We start from the raw sequence: 22,641 nt of genomic DNA on the forward strand, positions 1-22,641 counted from the left end.
GAGCACAAAGCAATTCTTCAGCACTTTATTTGATATCTTGCTACGATACCATGCCAGATATGAATGCTAAACTCCCAAAGAAATCAGCAGCCAGGCCCAAAAAGTTCAAACATTCAAACGATGATCCCTTAATTGTCAAAGGCTAGATGCCCTGCAACTCAAGCTCACACCTCTACCTTTAAGCAAAACTCATGAAGATTGGCTTGAAACTGGCATGGTTGAAAAAGGAATACACCACTCTAACTTGTTATCACAAAATATTTTAAGATATAAACCCAAGAAACATTCTTACCTTTAAGATCATCAGTCTCGCTCTCAAATCTATCCAGTGACAAAGCAATACAGCGTACCAGCATGTTCGAGTCAACTAAGGAACTGTTTATTTGATTCAAGAAAATATTAAACTGAAACAAAAAGAATTCATATGTAAACACTGATTTGAGGGGGTAGTCAACACTGATTGTAAGATAATGAATTAGAACAATTATAATTACATTTAAAAGATAATCGGGTATTTTAAATAAATGAGAATATATTCATTTAGTTTTTGGCTTTATGCTGCAAAGAATATTACTTAACTTCAGTAATGTTATTTTCAGTGATTACTCTACCCAAAGATTTCTCACCGTGTGAATCTTCCCAGGCACCAGACTACATCCGAAAGATACTGCAATTGGTCCTGTGTGCGGACAGTCAACACCATCAACCTCTGTTCTGAAACTCCGTTGCACAGCTGGACATGAAGACACAGAGCCGCATAAAGCTGCCACCCCTATGTACTGATGGTAACGCTCAAGAAAGCAGAGTGTAATGAATATGCTACTTACCAGTATGCATCTGTTCTTGGCATGTAGGGCTGCTGACATTCATATCTGTGCATAGATCGCCGCCTAGTGTTGGGTCCGGATGTTTGCACGTTGTTGTCCTGGAAGAGTCTTCGAAGTATCACAAGATAGGTGACTCCTCCCCTGGACCACAATGCGCATGGGCATCCTCTCCATCCTTAGATTGTTTTTCGCCATTGTGGCAGTGATGGTGTAGATACAGTAAGTGATGACCATGCTATACAGTAATTCTGAGTGCTGCAGCCGCTACAGGCGCCGGGGAGGAGGGTGGGCGATATGAATGTCAGCAGCCCTACATGCCAAGAACAGATGCATACTGGTAAGTAGCATATTCAGTTCGAGGCATGTGGGCTGCTGAATTCATATCTGTGCATAGAATACATAGCTGTACCTCCTATTAGCGGCGGCTACCCGTGCCAGCTGCAGCAGTCTGAAAAAGAGTTTTGAGAACAGCCTGTCCTACAGCTGCCTGCTGTTTTGAGTGTACATCTACACAGTAGTGTTTGGTAAACGTATGTATAGTGGACCATGTGGCTGCTCTACATATTTCCTGTAAAGGAATGTTTCCCAGGAAAGCCATGGAGGCCCCTAACTTTCGTGTTGAGTGGGCTCGTGGGGGAATCGTTAATGTGCGTTTAGCTTTTTGATAGCAAATTTGAATACATTTAACGATCCATCTGGCTATACCTGCTTTGGAAATGGCGTTGCCCTTGTGTTGTGGAGAAAAGGCAACGAAAAGTTGTTTTCCTAAAGTCCTTAGTTCTGTGTATATAGTACATGAGGGCCCTCTTTACATCTAGTGTATGGAGCATTCTCTCTGCGACATTCTGTGGATTTTGAAAGAAAACAGGCAGTTCGATAGTTTGATTAATGTGGAACTGCGATATGACTTTGGGCATGAATTTGGGGTTGGTACGTAGTACAACCCTGTTTGCGTGAACCTGTATGAATGGCTCTTGAATGGAGTTCACTAACTCTTCTTAACAAAGTGATTGCCACTAGGAAAGCTACTTTCCAGGTGAGGAATTGAATCTCACATGAATGGAGAGGTTCGAAGGGTGGACCCATTAGTCTGGTGAGGACCAAATTGAGGTTCCACACCGGTGCTGGTGGGTGTCTTGGGGGAATTACTCGTTTGAGTCCCTCCAAGAAGGCTTTGATGGCAGGCACTCTGAACAAAGAGAGGTGCTGCCTGTTTTGGAGATAGGCTGCTATTGCGGTTAAATGGACACGTATTGAGGTGTATGCCAGATTGCATCGGTATAGGTGTAAGAGGTAACAGATGATGTTTTGAATGGATGCGTCCAGCGGGTTAATGTCATTGTTGTTACAATAAATGACAAACCTCTTCCATTTAGCCGCATAGCAAGCTCTGGTAGTGGGTCTCCTGGCCTCCTTGATGATATCCATACAGTCAGGTAGCAGGTTTAGGTAGCCAAACTCTAAGACTTCAGGAGCCAGATTGCCAGGTTCAGCTGTTGCGGATCTGGGTGCTGAATCTCGCCATGGTTCTGCGTCAAAAGTGCGGATTTGATCTGCAGCCTTTGATGCGGCACCACGGAAAGTTCTAGAAAGGTGGTGTACCATGGTTGGCGCGCCCATGTGGGAGCAACTAGGATGAGTGTCAGTGAGTGTTGTCGCAGTTTGCGTGCCACTAGAGGTATTAATGGCGCTGGGGGAAAAGCGTACGCAAATCTGCCGGACCAGTTCATCCATATCGCATTGCCCTGTGACTGTGGATGTGGGAACCTGGCGGCAAAGCTTTGGCATTTCGCGTTTTCGTTTGTGGCGAATAGGTCTATCTCTGGATGACCCCACTGTTGGAAGTACGGTTGGAGAACTGATGGATGTAGCTCCCACTCGTGCATCTGGTGGCTGTGTCTGCTGAGCAGATCCGCCATCTGGTTGTCCTTGCCGGGGAGGTGTTCCGCCATGAGGAATATGTTCCTTTGAATGGCCCACTTCCACATGCTCGGAGCCAGATGAGACAACTGTGGAGAGTGTGTTCCTCCCTGCTTCTGTATGTAGTACATGGCAGTCATGTTGTCCGTCCGGATCAACACGACTTTGTTGCACAAGTGTACTTTGAATGCCTTCATGGCTAGGAAGATTGCCATCAGTTCCAGAACGTTGATGTGCATCTTCTTTTGTTGCGTTGTCCATAGTCCCTGCACTGTGTAAGTGAGTACATGAGCTCCCCAACCCTGGAGAGAGGCGCCTGCTGTCAGTATTATTTGTGGAACAGGCTCTTGGAACGGTCGGCCCTTGCAAAGGTTTTGTGGATTCCACCAATGCAGAGAGTTGTATGCCCGACCGCTCACCAACACTAGGTCTTTTAGTTGCCCGTGAGCCTGATTCCATTGACGTGCTAAGCACTCCTGAAGCGGGCGCATATGTAGTCTCACATGCGGGACTATGAAAATGCAGGAGGCCATCATGCCTATCAGCTGCATGAACACTCGCGCAGGAAGGGAGTGTTGAGGTTTGAACTTTGAGATCAGCAGTTGCATGCTGTTGATCCTCACTAAATTTGGCTGAGCTGTTGCTGCCAGAGTGTTTATGGTCGCGCCCAGGTACTGTTGTACGTGTGCGGGTTGGAGATGTGATTTTGGGTAATTTAGTGAGAATCCCAGACTGTGAAGAAGGTGAATGGTGAGGGACATGTGGCTGGCGCATTGCTGGGCTGACTTTGCCTGAACAAGCCAGTCGTCCAGGTAAGGGAAGACGTGAATGTGTTGTCTTCGTAGATGTGCCGCCACTGTTGCTAGACACTTGGTATAGAGCCTGGGTGCTGTTACTCCGAAGGGGAGAACTTTGAACTGGTAGTGATGCCCCTGAATAGTGAACCGGAGATATTTCCTGTGTGAAGGGTGTATGGGTATGTGGAAAAACGCATCTTTTAGGTCCAGTGTTGCTAGGAAGTCTCCCTGACTGAGCAGCGGGAGAACCTGCTGTAGGGTGAGCATATGGAAATGCTCTGAGAGAATGTAGTGGTTAAGGGGTCTCAGGTCTAGTATAGGTCTGAGCGACCCGTCCTTTTTTGGGATTAAGAAGTACAGAGAGTACACCCCTGTCCCCTGCTGGTTGACGGGCACGACCTCTATTGCACCTTTTTGCAGTATACTTAGCACTTCCTGCTGCAATAATGCTAAGTGCTCTACGGACATAGGACGGTGCTTTGGCTGTATGTTGGGTGGAGTGGAGGTTAATTCGAGACAGTAACCGTGCTGGATAATGTCCCTGACCCACCTGTCTGTGGTGATGGTTTTCCACGTGGACAGGAACCGCTGGAGTCTCCCCCCGACAGGTGTTATGTGGTCGGGGGGAAGGGAGAGGGTGTCACTGTTTCTTTTTGGGGGAGGACCTGGTGATACCATAACCACGTCCTCTGCCCTTGGTGCTGGAGCCACGATATCCACCTCTGTTGGTTTTATCGTAGGTACTCTGTGTGCCCCCTTTAGTGTATTGCTGCTGTGACCCCTGGCCTCTAGCTGCTCCTCTATTCCCGGGGCGACGAAAGGAGCCACTACGAAACTGCTGCGTCTGCAGAGCCCCCATTGATTTCGCAGTGTCAGTGTCTTTTTTAATTTTCTCGAGGGTAGTGTCAACTTCAGGGCCGAATAAGTAGTCGGGGTTGACCGGTTGATTTAAGATGTTGTTCTGAATTTCCGGCTTGAAGCCTGAGATTCTCAACCATGCGTGTCGTCTTAACATGACGCTTGTGTTGATTGCCATTGCCGCTGTGTCGGCAGCATCCAGGGCGCACTTGATGGATGCATTGGTAAGGAGTTGTCCCTCTCTGATGAGGAGCTCCGCTGCCTCTTTGTATTCATCTGGCAAATGTTGGAGTAGTGATTCTAGCGTGTCGTAGTGGGAACGATCATAACAGGCCAGGAGTGCCTGTGTGTTGGCAATGCGCCAGATGTTTGCTGCTTGCGCTGCAATCCTTTTGCCTGATGTCTCCAGCACTTTGGACTCCTTGTCTGGGGGAAGAGCATCACCTGTTGTCTGTGAATGGGCTCGTTTGCGAGCGTTAGCAACTACCATGGAGTCCAAAGGTAACTGACCCCTAATGTACATAGGGTCTCCGGGTGCAGGCTTGTATTTTTTTTCAATCCTGGGGTTTAGCACCCGTGCCCTGGTTGTTTCCTTAAAAATGTCTTTTGCAGGTTTGAGAACTCCTTTCAACATGGGCAGAGTTTTGACAGTTCTTTCGGAAGAGGCGAAAGTGTCCACCAAGAAGTCTTCTTCGACAGTGTCAGAATGGAGTTCTACTCCATGATTGGCAGCAGCCCGTTCTATGAGGGCATTGAAGGCAGCAGTGTCCTCTGTGGGAGATGTCTTTGTGCTGTAAAGCTGAGTGTCATGGGTATCTGGCGCGGTACCCTGGTCTGTAGGGTCATCCCATGCCTGATCTGGGTCTTGCAGATGCTCATCAGGATCGACATCCCCAGGGTAGGTGGTATCATCTCCCATATAGTCCTCTACCGCGTCTGTCTCTGAAGGCGTAGGAGAAAAGGACTGGGGATCCCGATAGGAGGGTTGTAAGCGTTCATGAAGAACTGGTTCCGACCCCGCTGGCAATTTGTGCTTGAGAGGTATTCTGTAGGAGTCCAATCCCCTCTCTGGCGTGATTTTCCGCTTGCGGAGCATCAGTTTACCAGTGTTGGCGTCGATGAATTGTGGCTGTGAAGGCTCAAAATCTGTGTGTCCAGTAGACGGGGACTGTGTCTGGCGGACACGTGTTCGGATCTCGAACATCTTCGGCGCCGTGGACGGCGGCAAGCCAAAAGTGATGTTGGTCGGCGCCGAGGGTGCTTTCGGAGCCTTGTGCGTGTCGGGGCCCGACGTGGATCGGAGGGCTGCCCGTTCCCCGATGCGTTGCAACGACGCCGCGACTTGTTGCACGGAGAACGGTGAAGGCTCTTTGGAACTGGTCGGCACCGTGGAGGTAGGCGTCGACTGCTTTGGAGCCATGGGGTCATCGATCCGAAGAGAGGTATCGACGGTCGTTGGAGTCGACGACTTGGCGTGTACCGCTGTCTTCGACGTCGACGCAGATGGGGCGGCCATTTTGACTTTGGTGGTCGGGGCAGACGGCTTCGGTGCCAGAGGCCGAGGCGCTTTGGGGGGAATGAGGGCCTTCTTCTTCGGGTCGGCACCGAGGTCCGCTGCAGTGAGTTCGGCGCCGAAATCCCTTTTACTGCGTTCGGGGCCGACGGCCTTTGCTGGCGTCGAAGGAGTGGAGGACTTCGAGGCCTTCGAGCCGATTACAGCCAGTTTCACTTTTGGTTTCGGTGGAACTGGTGCGACGATTGGTTTCGGTTTCGCTGAAGGGAATCCAGTCGTTTTCGTTAATAATGGCTCGTGCGGGATGTTCGAGGCCGGGGCTGAAGAACTTTGAGACTGATCTCGGTTAAGGCCCGGAGGCGATCCCTCGACCTGAGCCTTATGATGACGCACTTTGTCGGCCTCCGTATCGACGGGTGGGCCTGGCTCCTCGCTAGAGCTATCTTCTTCGGCCCCAAAGGCCTCATCGTAGTCTCCTACCTCGTCGATGACTTCTTCCCTTTGAAAAAGCACCTCATCGTCGTCTTCCGATCGGGAATCGTGTTCGGAAGCGGGGCTGGAGTCTACTTCTTCCACGCTCTCGGCGTCCTAGTCTTCGGTGCTGAAGATGTTGGCCGGGGCAGGCGCCGATTGCTGCGCTTCTAATCTCGCCGCCCGTCGATTCCGGAGAGTCTTCTTTGATCGGAATCGGGCACAGGCCATACATTTCGACTCATCGTGATCCGGTGAGACATTTGTTGCATACCGGGTGGAAGTCGATGTGTGGGTATTTTGCGTGGCATAAAGGACACCGTTTGAATGGAGTCCTCGATTCCATCGTCGATGGAAGTTCGATGTTCGGACCAAACAGATCCGAAAGGCTGGAAGAAGGTTCTAAAGTAGTAAAGAAACTAGTCGATACCGAACGGGAACAGTACCGACGAAAACTAAAGGCCTTTTGGCCTTAAACTGAATTTTCCTAACTTGAGCTAAGATAAGCACATCCGAACCCAATGGCGGAAAAAAACAATCTAAGGATGGAGAGGATGCCCATGCGCACTGTGGTCCAGGGGAGGAGTCACCTATCTTGTGATACTACGAAGACTCTTCCAGGACAACAACGTGCAAACATCCGGACCCAACACTAGGCGGCGATCTATGCACAGATATGAATTCAGCAGCCCACATGCCTCAAACCTAACAGAACTGATATTTCACTGACAGTTTGCAACATCTAACTTAAGACCTTACTCATACCCAAAATTCCACTCCACAGAAAAGGGTATGTGGGCGGGTGGTGAGGAATCTGTGGTTAGCTACAGTATCTAACAGAAAAAGTATTACCAAAGGTAAGTAACAATCTTTTGATGGATACTTCCTACCGTAGACTCCTCAACATGCAAATCAATATTAAAGCAATACCACCTACAAAGTGATGGGTCTGGCTCATGGTGTTCACAGCAAGCAGCATCTGGTGAAAATGCTGGCTGATGCTCATTTTCTTTGCTCTAGCGAACCCAATTAACAGCTGATCATCCACCTTGTACTCCTTAGTCCTATAAATGTACTAACAAAGGGCACGCCTTAGATCTAACCAGTGCATCCTCTCATTCTCTTTACAGGGATCTGGTGGAGAAAATAAATACAGGACGTGTGATGACCTCTCCATGTGGAAATGTGACAACTACTTTCGGAAGAAACAAATCTCACATACCAATAACTAGTTTGTCAGGGAAACCGCAGATTATGCAGGGTGAAAGGAGACGCCCAGCAACATGCTTACACAGTGTGCTGCAATGATTCCAACGAAAAAAAAGAGATTTCAAGGTCACGAGCCTCAGAGTACAGCAGTGAATATGCTCATATGGAGCACCCTACCTTACTGCTGGGAAAGGAGGTCCTCCCAAATGGTAAAGTAAAGTGGAGAGCAGATGCTCAGGGTCAGCAGTTCACAGTATTAGACCTTCTTGACACAATTAGGGACCACCAGAGTCAGATGTGCTCAGTCCCACCGGACGTTCTTCAAAACCAGAGGGCGCAACAGCAGAAGAGGAAATGCATATAAGAGGCAGGAGTCCCACCGAAGGTAGAAAATGCCACCTATTGACCACTGAAGAGAGTCTAGAATTAAAATGATGGACAGTAAGTATGTTCAGAGAGAACGAATATGTCTACCTAAAGCCTACCCCTCTGAATGAAGATACCCTGTGCCACCTTCGGGTACAGATATCCCTAGTGAATGTCAAGATGATGCCCGATTTGTTTTCAAGGTAAAGAGTTGAGTACAGCAGTGGATATGCTCAAAAGGAGCACCTTGCCCTGATGCTGGGACAGCAGGTCCTCACAAATGGGAAGTAGAGGGCTGATGCACAGCGTCAGCAGTTTAGAGAACCAGACCCTCTTGATACAATTAGGGATCACAAGTGTCAGCTGCGCTTGGTCCCACCTGAACTCCTTCAAGAGCAGTGGGTTCAGCAGTAGAAGAGGAAATGCATACAAGAGGCAGGAGTCCCAACAAAGGCAGAAAACGCCACCTACTAACCACAGAGGAGGAAGTCTAAAGTATAAAAGGCTGAACAGTATGTTCGGAGGGAACGAATAGGTCTACCAAAAGCATGTCTCATGGAATAAAGATGCCTTGTGCCACCTCCGGTGGCATGCGGCACTCATGATAAACAAGATGATGCCTGATGAGCATTTGCCCTGATGTGAAGGGATCCTACCAGGCGAAATCCCATAAAGTACCAGTCATCGCCAAAGAATCAGAGGCTCAAGAAAGAGGGCACAAAACCACACTCTACTCTGCTTGTTGTGGTTGCATTGATCATCAGCACTTGAAGTGTATAAATGTTTATTGTATGATTAGTTAAAATCTTAATAAATAAAAGTATTTCCTGTACATCTCGTTAAAACCAATATAAAGAGAGCCAACTGTGATACGAAGCATTCAATTGCAATTTCACTGAGAGAGCAATACAATATCATGTAAAATTAAAATGAAAGAATAAAGTGCAAGGCGCAATACCAAAACCCCAGAGGACATATTTTGCATTCGTCCCATGCCAGCATTTTAAATTCATGAGAGCACCTTCCCATACGTTCCATGCCTTAAGAGTGCCATATATGGCAATAAATACACCAACAGTTCGATAGTGGCACCTATCAACTCTTTACGTTAAAAGTGTAATGGATGGTAATTAGTGCTTTAAAATCCGGCAAATATAAAACGAACCAACCATGATACAAAACATTCATACGCAATTTAACTGAGAAAGCAATACAGCTTCGTAAAAAGTGCAATGTGCAAAACAGTAGCTCTGAGGAGATATTTCGCATTTGCCCCGTGCCGGCATTTTGAAGCAATCTATACGACTATGATGGCACCTGCCAGGACGTTCCATGCCTTAAGAGTGCCATAAATGCTCATCAAGTCTCTAACATCCAATGGAACCAGCTGCCAGGTGAATGCATATGTTAAAAAAGCCATGATCTGAAATCGAGGCATTTCATCCTCCTTTAGCTGCAACGCCCAATAAAAAGCTGTGTTAAGGCATACATGGGAACTGCTTCTGTCTCATATTATGTTTAGAAGTTAGCCTTCCTACGTTAAGAAATTACGTATTATGGTCTCTCAGTAACTCTCTTGCTGCATAAAACTTGGCGACTCTTGCTAGTTACATAGGGACCACGCACATGTAAACATAGTACAGAGCCCCCTTACAGGGTACGAAGGCCATGCTGCAGGAATATTGGCCTTATGAAGAGACGCCTTTGGGGCAACAATGCTGGGCAACACTATAATAAACGTATCACTGATTCTAGAGCAAGCGCATGCTGTCTGCCCTGCTGCATATCCTGCAAGTGTGTTTTCCAGTGAACTCTAAATTCATATATTGGCAGTGTGAGGAGTCTAGTGAGCAGAATATTCCTAAGGGCCTGCCTTCCAAAGGAGGCTTTCAGGTACGGCTGGCTGGCGACATCCACAGTATATTGTATTGTAATTGCATTTATATAGCGCTTACTACCCCTGACGAGGCGTCGAAGCGCTTTTTCGGCAAGTAGCACGCTACTCCGGAACCCATAAAGGATTAGTGTTGAATTAGTATAGTGAAATATGAAAGTAATTTGAGTGGTGGATAGGTTAGTCAGTTATTTGGATTGAGAAAGATAGCGGGGGGGATAGAAGAGGGAAAAAAGGTTTGCATATATATAGTGCTTGCTACCCCTAAAGAGGTACTGAAGCGCTCTTTTCGGCGAGTAGCACGGTACTCTGGAACCCATAAAGGATTAGTGGTGAATTAGTACAGCAGAATATGAAATTTGAGAAGTGAACATGTAAGTCTGTTACTTTGACAGAAAAGGATAGTGGAGGGATAGAAGAGTGAAAGATTTAGACTTTTCTTTTGGGTGGGGGGGAGGGAGGTTCTAGAAGTAGTAGGAGTCTTGGGATGAGTAAAAAGGGATGTGGAGGGTAAGAGTCAGAGGGAAGAGTTTAGAAAGGCTTGTTTTGGGGGACCAGTATGTTAAAAGAGGTGTCAGATGGTTCAAGGAGGGGTAGAGTAGGGGAGAATCTAGAAAGGGATATCTTGGGGTTCATAGTAGTGGAAATAGGGTAATGCATTAGAAAGAGAAGTAGAAAGAGGTTTGAGATGAGTCAGAGAGTAGAGGTATAGGGTAGTGCATTGGATATGCTGAATTAGGAGAAAGTAATAAATATATAGATCATAAGTACATAGAACGTTTATAGATGCATAATGGAAGTAAGTATGTGCAGATTAAAGATATTGATAGAGGTATAGGGTGAGAAATAGGGTAGTGCATTGAATATGCTTTTTTATGGGGAGGAAAGTAATAAATATATAGATCCAAGTACATGGAAGTATATAGATGCATAAAGGAATTAAGTATAAGTAGATTAAAGATGCATTCGATAAACTCTGGTTTGCAAGTGTTGTACTTAATTTTTTTTTTTTTTTTAAACAATTATTCTACATGTTTATACAAAGCAATACACATATATAGGTACATAACTTAAGTACAAATATATGCTTATATACAGAGGGATATGCTGTATACATCTGTTTGCGTATGGTGCTTCTGTGGGGAAGTGCCAATTCTTGAGTAGTTTTCTGAAGATCAATCAATCAATCAAGGAATTTGTAAAGCGCACTACTTACCTGCGATGGTCTCAAGGCGCTGAAGGGAGGGGGGAACCGCTACTGCTCAAAGAGCCAGGTCTTGAGATGTCTTCTGAAGGTGAGCAGCTCCTGGGTCTGCCGTAGGTGGGTGGGGAGGGTGTTCCAGGTCTTGGTGGTGAGGTAGGAGAATGATCTGCCGCCGGTGGTCTTTCGTTGGATGCAGGGGACAGCCGCGAGGGCGAGGTTTGCTGAGCGGAGCTGGCGGATGGGGGTGTAGAAGTTGAGTCTGTCGTTCAGGTAGGCTGGTCCGGTGTTGTGGAGTGCTTTGTGTGCGTGGGTGAGGAGTTTGAAGGTGATCCTCTTGTCGACGGGGAGCCAGTGCAGGCCTTTCAGGTGGGGGGTGATGTGGCTGCATCGGGGTACGTCGAGGATCAGACGTGCGGAGGCGTTTTGGATGCGTTGTAGTCGATGCAGGTGTTTGGCTGGGATTTCTGCGTAGAGTGCGTTGCCGTAGTCCAGCCTGCTGCTGACGAGGGCCTGTGTAACAGTTCTCCTTGTTTCGGACGGGATCCACTTGTAGATCCTGCGGAGCATGCGGAGGGTGTTGTAGCAGGAGGAGGAGACGGCGCTGATCTGCTTCGACATGGAGAGGGAGGAGTCTAGGATGAATCCGAGGTTGCGTGCGTGGTCGGTAGGTGTGAGTGCCGTTCTCAGCGTTGTAGGCCACCACGAGTCGTCCTAGGCCGAGGGGGTGGATCCGAGGATGAGGACCTCCGTCTTGTCAGAGTTAAGTTTCAGACGGCTGCTCTGCATCCATTCGGCGACGGCCTTCATTCCCTCGTGGAGGTTCGTTTTGGCGGTGTGCGGGTCCTTGGTGAGGGAGAGGATGAGCTGGGTGTCGTCGGCATAGGAGATGATGTTGAGGTTTATTCTGACGGGCTATTGTGCGAGGGGGGCCATGTAGATGTTGAATAGTGTCGGGCTGAGTGATGATCCCTGGGGTACGCCGCAGATGATGTCGGTGGCTTCGGATAGGAAGGGTGGGAGTCGGACTCTCTGGATTCTGCCAGAGAGGAAGGATGTGGTCCAGCTGAGGGCTTTCTCATGGATCCCGGCTTCTTGCAGGCGTGTTTTTAGGGTGCGATGGCAGACCGTGTCGAAGGTGGCTGAAAGGTCCAGGAGGATGAGGGCTGAAGTTTCGCCGTTGTCGAGTTGTCGCCTGATGTCATCTGTGGTGGCGATGAGGGCTGTTTCAGTGCTGTGGTTTTGTCTGAACCCGGACTGGGATGGGTCCAGCATGTTGTTGTCTTCGAGGTGGCGGGTTAGTTGTGCGTTGACGATTTTATCGATGACCATCGTCGGGACTGGGAGGAGAGAGATGGGTTGGAAGTTCTTGAGGTCCTTGGGGTCCGCCTTGGGCTTCTTGAGGAGGGCATTGATTTCGGCGTGCTTCCAGCTGTCCGGGAATGTGGCTGTCTCGAAGGAGGCGTTGATGACCTTCCGTAGTTGGGGTGCGAAGGTTGCGTCGGCTTTGTTGAACACGTGGTGAGGGCAAGGGTCTGACGGTGATCCAGAGTGGATGGAGTTCATGACCTTGCGTGTTTCTTCGTCGTTGACGTTGGCCCCGGTGGTCAGGTGGTTGGTCCAGGTGTTGTTCGCGGAGGAGGATTCTGGCGCGGTCGGGTTGACCAGGATGTTGAAGCTGTTGTGGATGTCTGCTATCTTCTGGTTAAAGAAAGTTGCCAGAGCGTTGCACAGTTCTTATGAAGGCGGGACGTCGTTGGCGTTGGGGTTGGAGAGTTCCTTCACGATGCTGAAGAGCTCTTTGCCGTTGTGTGCGTTGTTGTCCAGTCTGTTTTTGAAGGAGGATCTTTTGGCCATTCTGATGAGGTGGTGGTGTCTACGAGTGGCGTCCTTGTGGGCTGCGTGACTGTCAGGTGTGCGATCGTGGAGCCATTTCTTCTCCAGTTTCCGGCAGGCGCGTTTGGAGGTCTGTAGCTCATCGGTGAACAAGGGGTTTGTTGGTGGATCTTATGTTGGGGGGTAAAGAGTTCCATATTTTGTCTGCTTAAACAGAGAAGGATGTGCCACCCATGGCTCTTTTCTTGTATCTTGGGATTTTGAGACGAGGTGCCACTCTAGAGCGGAGGTTCCTATGATGTATGTGTTTGGTGATTTTATTCCTGATGAAGAGCGGTCCCATTCCATGTATCTCTTTGTGGGTGATACAAAGCAGTGAATGATGGAGCACCAAAGCACTTGGAATCTGCCTAATCACAGATATATCTTGGATATATCTTGTTCTTTTTACAGATTTTTTTTTCTTGCTGTTTTAAAATGGTCCTTAGATGTGGCAGAGTCTGGGATTGATGTTTCAAGTTTTCCGTAAAAAGGTTGAGCGTTGTAATGGCACTGTGAAAGTATCTTGCCCAAGGCCTTCCTGCATCATTAAAAATCGTCTGCTAAGCACATTTCATTGAGCCAGTTCCAGCCCCAATTACTTGATAGTAATACTTTACTATATCCTTTTTACATTCAACATCCATGTTCACAACCCAAAACTTTAACCACAGTAAGGTGCACCTTGTTGTTTTGGGGAGCTCAAAGATATTCTTACAGGATGCAGTGTGACAACGCTCCAGTGTATTTGTTGGCATGCCTGGGTGGGCAGGGTGCCTAAAGCCTATGGTGGGGAGTGGCACGGTTTACTGTGTGTATCCCTTCTGCTGTTGGCTCTGTATTTTGTGATGAAGTTTGCTAGCGCAAATAACGTTTTGGCAGCCTTCTCCTCTATTGCTCTTGCCTGTAGAAAAGCTTTGCTTGTATCGGACAGCCAGATACCAAGGCAATTGTATATGCTAGTCATAGTGATGTTTGAAGGCCCAATGCTCCATGTCAACTGATGTCTTTTAGATCTCTATCTGAAGATTAAAACGTTTGATTTTGGCAACATTTGCGTTTATGGAGTTTGTGGCGTTATAGTTATGTAGTATGCCCAGTGCCCTCTTCATTCCAATGTCTGTGTGATCTAGCATTATGAGATCATCTGTGTATTGAGTAATTGTTAGCTTAAGGGTCCCGAGTCTAGGGGGAGACACATTCCCCTTTGATAACACCAAGCCTAAGTCCGCCGTATACAAGCTGAACAGAAAGGGAGTAATGACGCATCCCTGCTTAAATCCTTTGTTTGTGTGCATCTTTGAAGTGGCAAGAATTGTGTTAGCTTGACTTGTACCCAGGTGTCTGTATAAATGGCTATTATCACCCCCAGTAGTTGTTTTGGAATCCCTCATGCGCCGACTTCGGCCCATAGTTTTTCTTAGTCTATTCCATCGAACGCTGTACTGTAGTCTTTGAAACACGCAGACAGCAAGCTCGATGATTTTTTTTCTGCTTTATTTACCACATATGAAGGGGCAATTGCATTTTCTATTGTAGAGGCATTTAGGCAGAAGCCAGTTTGATAGTAAGGAATAATGTTCTTGGCCGTTACCCAAGCCTCTAGGGCACGCAGGAGCAGCTTAGTCTATAATTCTCTGGTGTTATCACCTTTTTTAAGCATAGGATACAAGATGGAACCCCTCCACGAGTCTGGAATACTAGAAGACAGAACACATTCATTGAAGAGAGTATGCATGTAAGGTGCCCAAAAATCAACGTCTTCCCTGTACACGCTACCAGGCAGGCGAGCACCTTAGAATTGATTTAAAGGATTTTTGCTGTTTCCTCCTCTATTACTTCAATTCGGTCATCTTTAAGGTTGGGTGGCAATAAAGGCTTGCCCGAATCTAATCACAAATGTTCAGGACAACCATTTTTTTACCTTCTTTTCATGGGCTGATGTATATATTTATCAGTATAAAAGGAATCAATTGGCCACATTTTCTAGCCCAACAAGTTTAAGTGCCTACAAGTCATGAGTAACAGTTTTTATCTCTTTAACTCTTATCTGAAGGTCAAGCTTTACAGAGGTAGTTAACCCACCAGCAGATTTTCCAAAGATTGTGGATTGCATGGTAACCTGGGATTGAGGTAATGGCAACATCCCACGTATCCTGTACATCCAAAACATCTCCAGTGCTCAAATAGTCAAGGGTGTCTTTTTTACTCTAAAAGAGGGGCCAATCCTGCGACATTACGCTTATCGCCCATACGCTGTGTCTAATCCGGTTTTATTTGTTTCCATATTACTAAGAACACTGACGGTCCTTAGTTGTCAGAGTGGCCATTAGCCATCCCCAGTAGAATGCTCATCAGGTGAGGAGTTATTGTTTGAATGGGTGCCTTGTGTTTTATCGCCCTGTATGTTTGTCAGTTGCAAAGTTATTTTTCTCTTGCATGGTTGGGCCAATACTTGTTTTGGACCTCTGTTTAGGCCTCTTTACTTCTTGCTCTGCCGGGCTCGAGATTGACACTTAGTTTTTGTGTTAGCACGAAGATACTTTTCTACCATAGGCTCATTGATGAGGATGCCCCAGGACTCAAACACATACTTCCCGTTAGAATACTTTTTTACATTGCCATTGTCCCTCCACTCAGTTACTGTTGATTCTTTGTGGTTAATCCAAGTGCGGGTTTTAAATTGTATCGTTTTTAGAGGCTCAGATGTAAGATGTGTTAATGCTGGAATGGCGTAAGATGTTCATTCTGTTTAATGTGTTGCCTGTCCCTCTTGTAACGCATTCTTGCATGAAAATCAATGTACCTGATGTTGGGGGTAGTCGAGGGCGGTCTTCCTTCATAGACACCATGTGGTCCATGAGCTGAATGCCTACCTCCCCCAACGAACACAGCATGACTGGGGCTGTTTGTACCTAACTGGCTAACTACCTTTTGTTTTGTATAAATTCAGTGTTGTTCGGTGGCAAAACGGTGTTCCCATTCAGATTCCATTGCGATTATTGTGGCAAGTTCCTCACCCTTACCCTCCGCCTGTTGAATCATATTTTCATCTCACCTGCAGGTTGTACCTACACTCGCCACCTATGGTGTGGCAATTGGCCTCTTTTGTACTTAAATTGAGCATGGTAGCTCCACAAGGATTTTTTTCTTTGCTGTTGGCCTTTGCCAATACCTTTGGGTGGAAAATTGGATATATTTAAATTTTTTCCTGATTGCTATCTTGGCCCTGCTCCTCAGCATTTATTATCACTTGTTCTTTCTGGGTTGCACACTGCCTTACGTTACCAGTGCTATGTGTGTGATTTGTATTTCTTTTATGGTTTCTCACTGATTTCTGCAGATCTTTCTTTTCCCTGCGTGATAGGGGTCTTTTAAATATTTCGGCCTCTTGAGGGGGCTCAGTGATCAGTGTTTCTGGAGGATTCTCAATCACTTTGACATTTGCTCATAATGTGTCTGATTGACCGTAGGCAAGAGGGGCACCATTCTGCTCGGCCTCACAAGTGTCTTTTTGTTATCATGTTCTTCTCTCAGTTATTCCTGCTCGGCCGTTGGGAAGAACGTTTCCTTCTGTCTGGACTCACCGATGACTGTGTAGATGACACCTAGTGGGACCTGCAGAAGTGTAATTGACTAGCCGTGGAGGGCCTGCTCTTTTGTTAAATTAGTGCGAAGGAGGTTATCTGGCCGTGACCTAGAACCTGTGGTTTTTAGATGATTCCCCAAGGATGATAGCAATTCTGCAAGGTAGAAAGTTGATCTTTTATGGCATTGTGGCGTCTTCTGCCTTACCAAGAGGCTTCTGACAAAACATGCAGTTGTCTACTTTCTGAGCAAGCCTATCCATCTTCTTGTCAAGCATTAGCATACTTTGGGCAAGTATTTGAATGAGATCCACCCGGACCTCTAGTTTATGCGACTGCCATGTTAAGGCTTTAACGGTAGCTAGTATGGAGGAGTTGATGGTATTAAGGATCATATTGGGCGCAGTTAGTTTTTTCTTGTGTGTGTATATTCAATGGTTTGTACGGGGCTATCCCCCATTGAAGTGGCCCCCGACTTCCCACTTACTGTACAGTTTTCACCTCCCTCTGCCCCTGTGATGTTGCCAGCCCTGGTTGGTTCATGTATACATTTTTCAAATATTCCGGGGCTTAAAGACTGGAGGCCTCCTTAAGGGCCTGGTCTGCTCAGCCTAGATGCTGGCCTTGCGCTGCCCTAGCGTCAGTTAAACTTTGACTCTGCTCCCCTCCCACGCTTACTGCCTCACCTTAGGCCCAGATCTCTGTACTGGGGTGAATGTATTACATTGTTCAGCATTCTACCTATCAATTGTTCTTTTTGCATTTGTCATACCCGAGTGGGACCGGTATGCCCAGACGTGGGTCCCGTGCTCTCCATGCCACTGGAGTCAATGAGGGGTGAAACCCCGAAACTGGTCCTAGGGTGCTTGTTTCCAGTCCAGGAAGGATCTGGCTTGGCAGTTCAGGCTGGACTGTTCCCATGGGGAACAGGGTCAAGGCTGATTTTGCATATGGCTGGGTCTAAACTGGAATGGCATTGAGAGCAAAACAAATGATGGATTTAGGCCCAGATCTCTGTACTGGGGTGAATGTATGACATTGTTCAGCATTCTGTCCATCAAATGTTCCTTTTGCATTTGTCACCTCCTCTTGCAGCATCCCCAGCTCCAAACTCGGTTCTGGGCTCAGGGACTCTGACTGCAGCACGCACCCCAAACACTGCTCCGAATGTGTACCTCACTGGTCAGCACACCAATATCGCCGGTTCCAGGTTACCCACTTGCAGCAGTGGCGTGTGACATATGGAGTGTGAGGCACAACACTCCAGGTTCCAGGGAAGAGGAACTGGAGGCCACTCTCTTGCTTGGTCCAGTTTTCTCAGACGACACCCACAGTTGGCAACCCCTGTGGGCCAAAACAGTGGCAAATGCGGGCTGATTTCCAACCCCCCCCCCCCCACTCCGCTGCCTGCAGCACAAAGATCTGGGTCAGTCTGGTGGCAGAGCAGTTGTACGGGCGTACATCTGGCATCGGACGGCTCCTAAGTCCAAAGCAATCGTATAGAAGGTCTCCTTCTTGCAAGGCTAGATGTGCACTTGTATCAACAAGTCCCTGATGTAAGGCATATGACCTTTAAGATGGCTTGCATCTTCAGAAGATGCATACGGTGGGCTCTTCTCCATCTGAGATGTAACTCTTTTAATGGGATACTCACACAATACTGCTCATTTATAAACAGATCCAATTATTTAAATATACATCATAGACTAAAAAATAGAATTACTTGTATCTTTATAGTGTATGATTTATCTCGTGAAGTTCTTTCTTTTTTTACAAATACCAGTTAATTATTGAAATCTGTTACATAAAACTGTACAAAACTATATCTTTTTTCAATTCATATTGCACATCTAAAATGTAATTCTCTTAAGAAGACTAAAACCAAACACCCGTCATATCACTACATTCACAATCAGTGTTCAACTAGCTAAAGAAGATTAGAACCCAACATAGCAATATAATCTATTCACTGTATTTTTTATCCTGTGGTGTAAATCCTATGTCTTTAACCATCAACCTTGCATATAAAGATTCAGCATGTCAATGACTGCTTTCATCAGGGAGTTATTTAGTCCCTGATGTATGTTTAAAAATTGGGACGGTTTATAATAAGTACGATTGTGGGAGTATCCTAATAATAGAGTAGCTGTCTTGAGAGCTTAGATGCTTCTCCATCTGAGACCAGAGACCTCTGATTTCCACCTCACCAGGTGACTTCTCCTGTCAATAGATGACTCATCCATCACAAATCCGAAAATTCGGGAGGGGGCAAGGAAAATGGATCGTAGCAAGTTAGAATGATGTCTGCCAACCACCACGAAATGTCATGCACTGCCTCGTCTGAGTTGTAAATTCTGCCAGAAAGGCACTCCTAGTGTTGGGCTGACTGCATCTGCGAATTCAATTTAATGGTCGACTTTTGCCAAATTTCATGATACAAAAGCAGGATGCAGCAGGCCAAGAACCCAAACAACTTCAGAACCATCAAGGATGGAACAGAACATCTGGATCATAGGCTGAATGTCACAGGCTCATTACGAGGGCAGGAAGGGCCTCAAAGCAGCTGTATGCAAAATGGCCCCTATAAAAGGCATCCTCTGTACCGGCTGAAAATGAGATTGGGGCTCTTTGTTGGAGAACCCTGACGTCAACTGCAATGGCATAAAATAGATTTAAAAAAATAATTTATTAGCATCAATGTCCATTATAACAAACAGTTTACATGTTACAGCAGTAATACATCGTATCACTACATGGATCTACTAATATATGATGAGATAACTAATGTCGACATTTTCGGTTTTTCTTTTTTTTTTGTTGTTTCCTTCCATCATCCCCTGTTCCCTCTTTTGTTCTGAGTGATATCAATTTTGAGTCCAAATACAGTGTTTAATGAACTTAAGAACTCTTTGAAATCCCCCCCCCCCCTTAACTAACAGGTGTCCCTAAATGATATCCTACCTCTAACTCGATCTCAATTGGTTATGTGGCTGTTACCTCCCTGTTCTAACTATGTTCAGCTGTTTCATTGTCGTCCCCCGGGGTAATTAGGGCCTGTGACATTACCTCTCCTACTTCTTGTATCTCTTGAATCATTGCCCCCCACGCCAGCAGGACCTTCGGAAGCCTATCGTCCCGTCTCATTTTTCTCATACGGTTTTCTTCAACCATTGCCCATTCTTTAAGGTCCTTCATTTGTCCAGCTGCGGGCCCTGAGGGGATAACCAGTGGATTGCTGTTCTTCTCTTAGCTACCGTAAGACCCATTATCAGGAACCGTCTGGTAGTTTTGCGTTTGGAATTCTTGGGGATCAGACCAAGTAGACAAGTGTGTATCTCTAGGGTTATGGCCCAACATGTGATTCTGTTCAATTGTTCTAGGATCGCTACCCAAAACCTGTGTATCACCTGGCACTGCCAAACAACATGGATAAAATCGACTGGGGCGTGCTGGCAACAGGGGCATTTGGGGTCTCTGGATGGATTAATGGCGTGTAGCCTCTTGGGTGAGAGATAGGACATATGTACGATATTGTATTTTATTACAGAGAGAAACTTTCCGGACATTTTCATGGATCTTCCCCCAGTCTGTTGTCAAGATCACATGTGCACTGAGCGCTTGCCATTTTTCCTCAATTTTCAGGGGCTTAAGCGCTTTATGGTCTCTGAGTGCCCTATATAAATGAGAGACCAGTTTTCGCTAACCCGCCATTGTAAACAAAACGACCAATGTTCGTGAGGGGTCAGGGGCTTCCGGGAACATCGGCCAAAGGCGGCGAGCCGCGGCTCCTATTTTATCATAGTGTAAAAATTGACCTGTCCCTAGTGCAAACGTAGTGACCGCATCTTGGTAGGTAATGAACCTATTCTCTGGGTAGAGATCAGCAAGCATTAGACAGCCCCCCTCTTTCCACCTTCCAACAGACATATCCGGTTCTATTTGAGAGAACTGGGGTATCCTCCAGATATCTGCCTCCGGTGCATAAGGTACCTTTTTGATCAGTCGTCTAACTGTTCTATCCCATCTGGTGCCCATGAGTCTGATCAACGGGGGAAGTTTTCCTCACCTCGAGTCTTAGCCTTCCAGAGCAACGACCCTAGCCGCCCCCTAGCATAGGAGCCCTCTAACAGAGCGCGCTCCCAGGATGGATCCATGTCCAGCCATGCTATTGCATGCTGCAGTTGGGATGCTAGATAATAAAGCTCTAGGTTGGGAACTTCAAGGCCCCCTTTACCCCATTGTCGTTTCATCACTTCCAAGCAACAGCTGGAGAAGAAGTCTGTCCAAGTCCCAGAATATCCTATGTGGTATTTCAGAAAAAAATCCCTGCATTGTGTACAAACACCTGGTTAGCACCTCCATTTTAATCAAGGCGATTTTCCCCGTCAGGAACAACTTGAGGGTATTCCAGAATTTTATACTCCCCGGAGGCCCCTTATTACCCTGCCCATATTGTGCTCATAGAAGGTATCTATTTCCCTGGTCACGCGGATCCCAAGGTATCTCACTGGATTCAGTTCCCACGGGAGTCCTAACTCCAAGGCTTAAGAATCAACCCTCCCCTGTTCTATTTGAAACAGTTGCGATTTCTGTTTATTTATACATAAACCCAAAGCTTCCCGAAAACTTCCCAAAGTGTTAAGCAATATTGGCACTGCTCGAGACGGGCGGCGCAGGTAGACTAAGGCGTCATCCACGTACAGAGACGCAATATGTTCAGTTTGTCCTATTTTGATGCCATGGCCCTGCAGTTCCATCCGGAGAGAACATGCCAGTGGCTCCATTGCGAGGGCAAACAACAGGGGGAACAGCGGACACCCCTGTCTTGTGCCCCTATGAAGTGGTATCGCCTCGGATACAAACCGTCCCGTGCGGACTCTCGCCTTGGGTTGCGTATAGTGGAGTCTGACCCAGGCCACAAACTCTGATCCCTGTCCCACTTTTAGGAGGACTTGCCAGAGGTATTCCTAGCGGACCGAATTGAACGCCTGTTCGATGTCCAAAAGCGCTAACGCGCCCCCTTCCGCACTGTCTCCATGAGTCTGCATTACATGTGCAAGGCGACAAATATTTCGGAGTGTATTCCTATCGGGTATAAACCCTGATTGATCGTCATGCACCAACTGGGGTAGATACGGGAGCAGCCTACTTGCTAGCACCTGACTGATAAGTTTAAGATCAACATTCAGCATAGAGATGGGTCTGTAGGCGCTCGGTTCCGTCAGGTGTTTCCTGGGCTTCGGAATCATCACTATCAATGCTTCCCGTATTGAACCGGGTAATACACCGGACTCCTTTGCTTCCTCAACAACTTCCAGCAATCTGGGAGCCAACAGCCCTGCATATGCCTTGTAGGGAATTTAGCAGTTTTCAGATGGGATATAGCCGCTTTTATTTCCTCTTCCCTAATGGGGGCTCCCAGTAGGTCCTGGGTCTCAGAGTCTAGGCTAGACAATTCTACGCCGGCTAGGAAATTCGATAAGGAGTGCGTGGCGGGGGACTCCCGAGGGATCAGTGTAAATCTTAGTTAAATGGATAGCGAAGGTCTTATTAATTTCATTTTGTGTATAGACTATTTCCTGCCGGTCAGTTTTAATTGCCAAGATCGGGCAGGGTTGTGTCTCCATATTAAATAGCCGTGCCAGGAGGCGACCGGCCTTATCGCTCTCTGCATACCATCTGCTCCAACTTCTATTTCTATGTTATTTATCTAGCGTATCCCAAAGCTCCCCTACCTTTTGTCTGTGTGTTGTCCATTTGGCAGGACCCTCCACATCCGTGGAGAGCGCATTTTCCAGTACAGCCAATCGTTGTTCCAGGTTTTGCAGATCTCGCTCCAGGACCGTTTTAACTCCGGTTTCAGTGAACATACATGCCCCCGTATGACCACCTTCATGGCATCTCATTCTATACTGTTAGCACTAGCGGAGTTCCAATTAACATTGAAGTACCCCTGTAGCTCCCTACCAATTGCGTCTTTATAAACTGGGTCAGTGAGTGCTTCGGTATTTATTCTCCACAACGGGACTCTAGATCTCGGCCTACCCAGAGTGTTCACTATAAGTAAGGGGGAATGATCTGATAAGTATCCGGCCAGATACTGTGCCTCCTCAATTCTGTTTG

General features: G+C 47.0%; 1 protein-coding gene across 2 annotated transcripts in view; it reads right to left on the reverse strand.

Annotated features, from left to right (window-relative positions):
• TRPC4AP (transient receptor potential cation channel subfamily C member 4 associated protein) overlaps positions 1–22,641 on the reverse strand; it is a 749,627-nt gene that overhangs the window by 181,215 nt on the left and 545,771 nt on the right. For both annotated transcript variants that reach the window (XM_085619014.1, XM_085619013.1), the window contains exon 16: positions 293–404. In XM_085619014.1, the coding sequence (XP_085475140.1) occupies positions 293–404 (112 nt within the window). The remainder of the gene's footprint in view (positions 1–292; positions 405–22,641) is intronic.

The sequence above is a fragment of the Triturus cristatus genome, chromosome 7, assembly GCF_964204655.1.
Source record: "Triturus cristatus chromosome 7, aTriCri1.1, whole genome shotgun sequence".
Taxonomy (NCBI): Eukaryota; Metazoa; Chordata; class Amphibia; order Caudata; family Salamandridae; genus Triturus; species Triturus cristatus.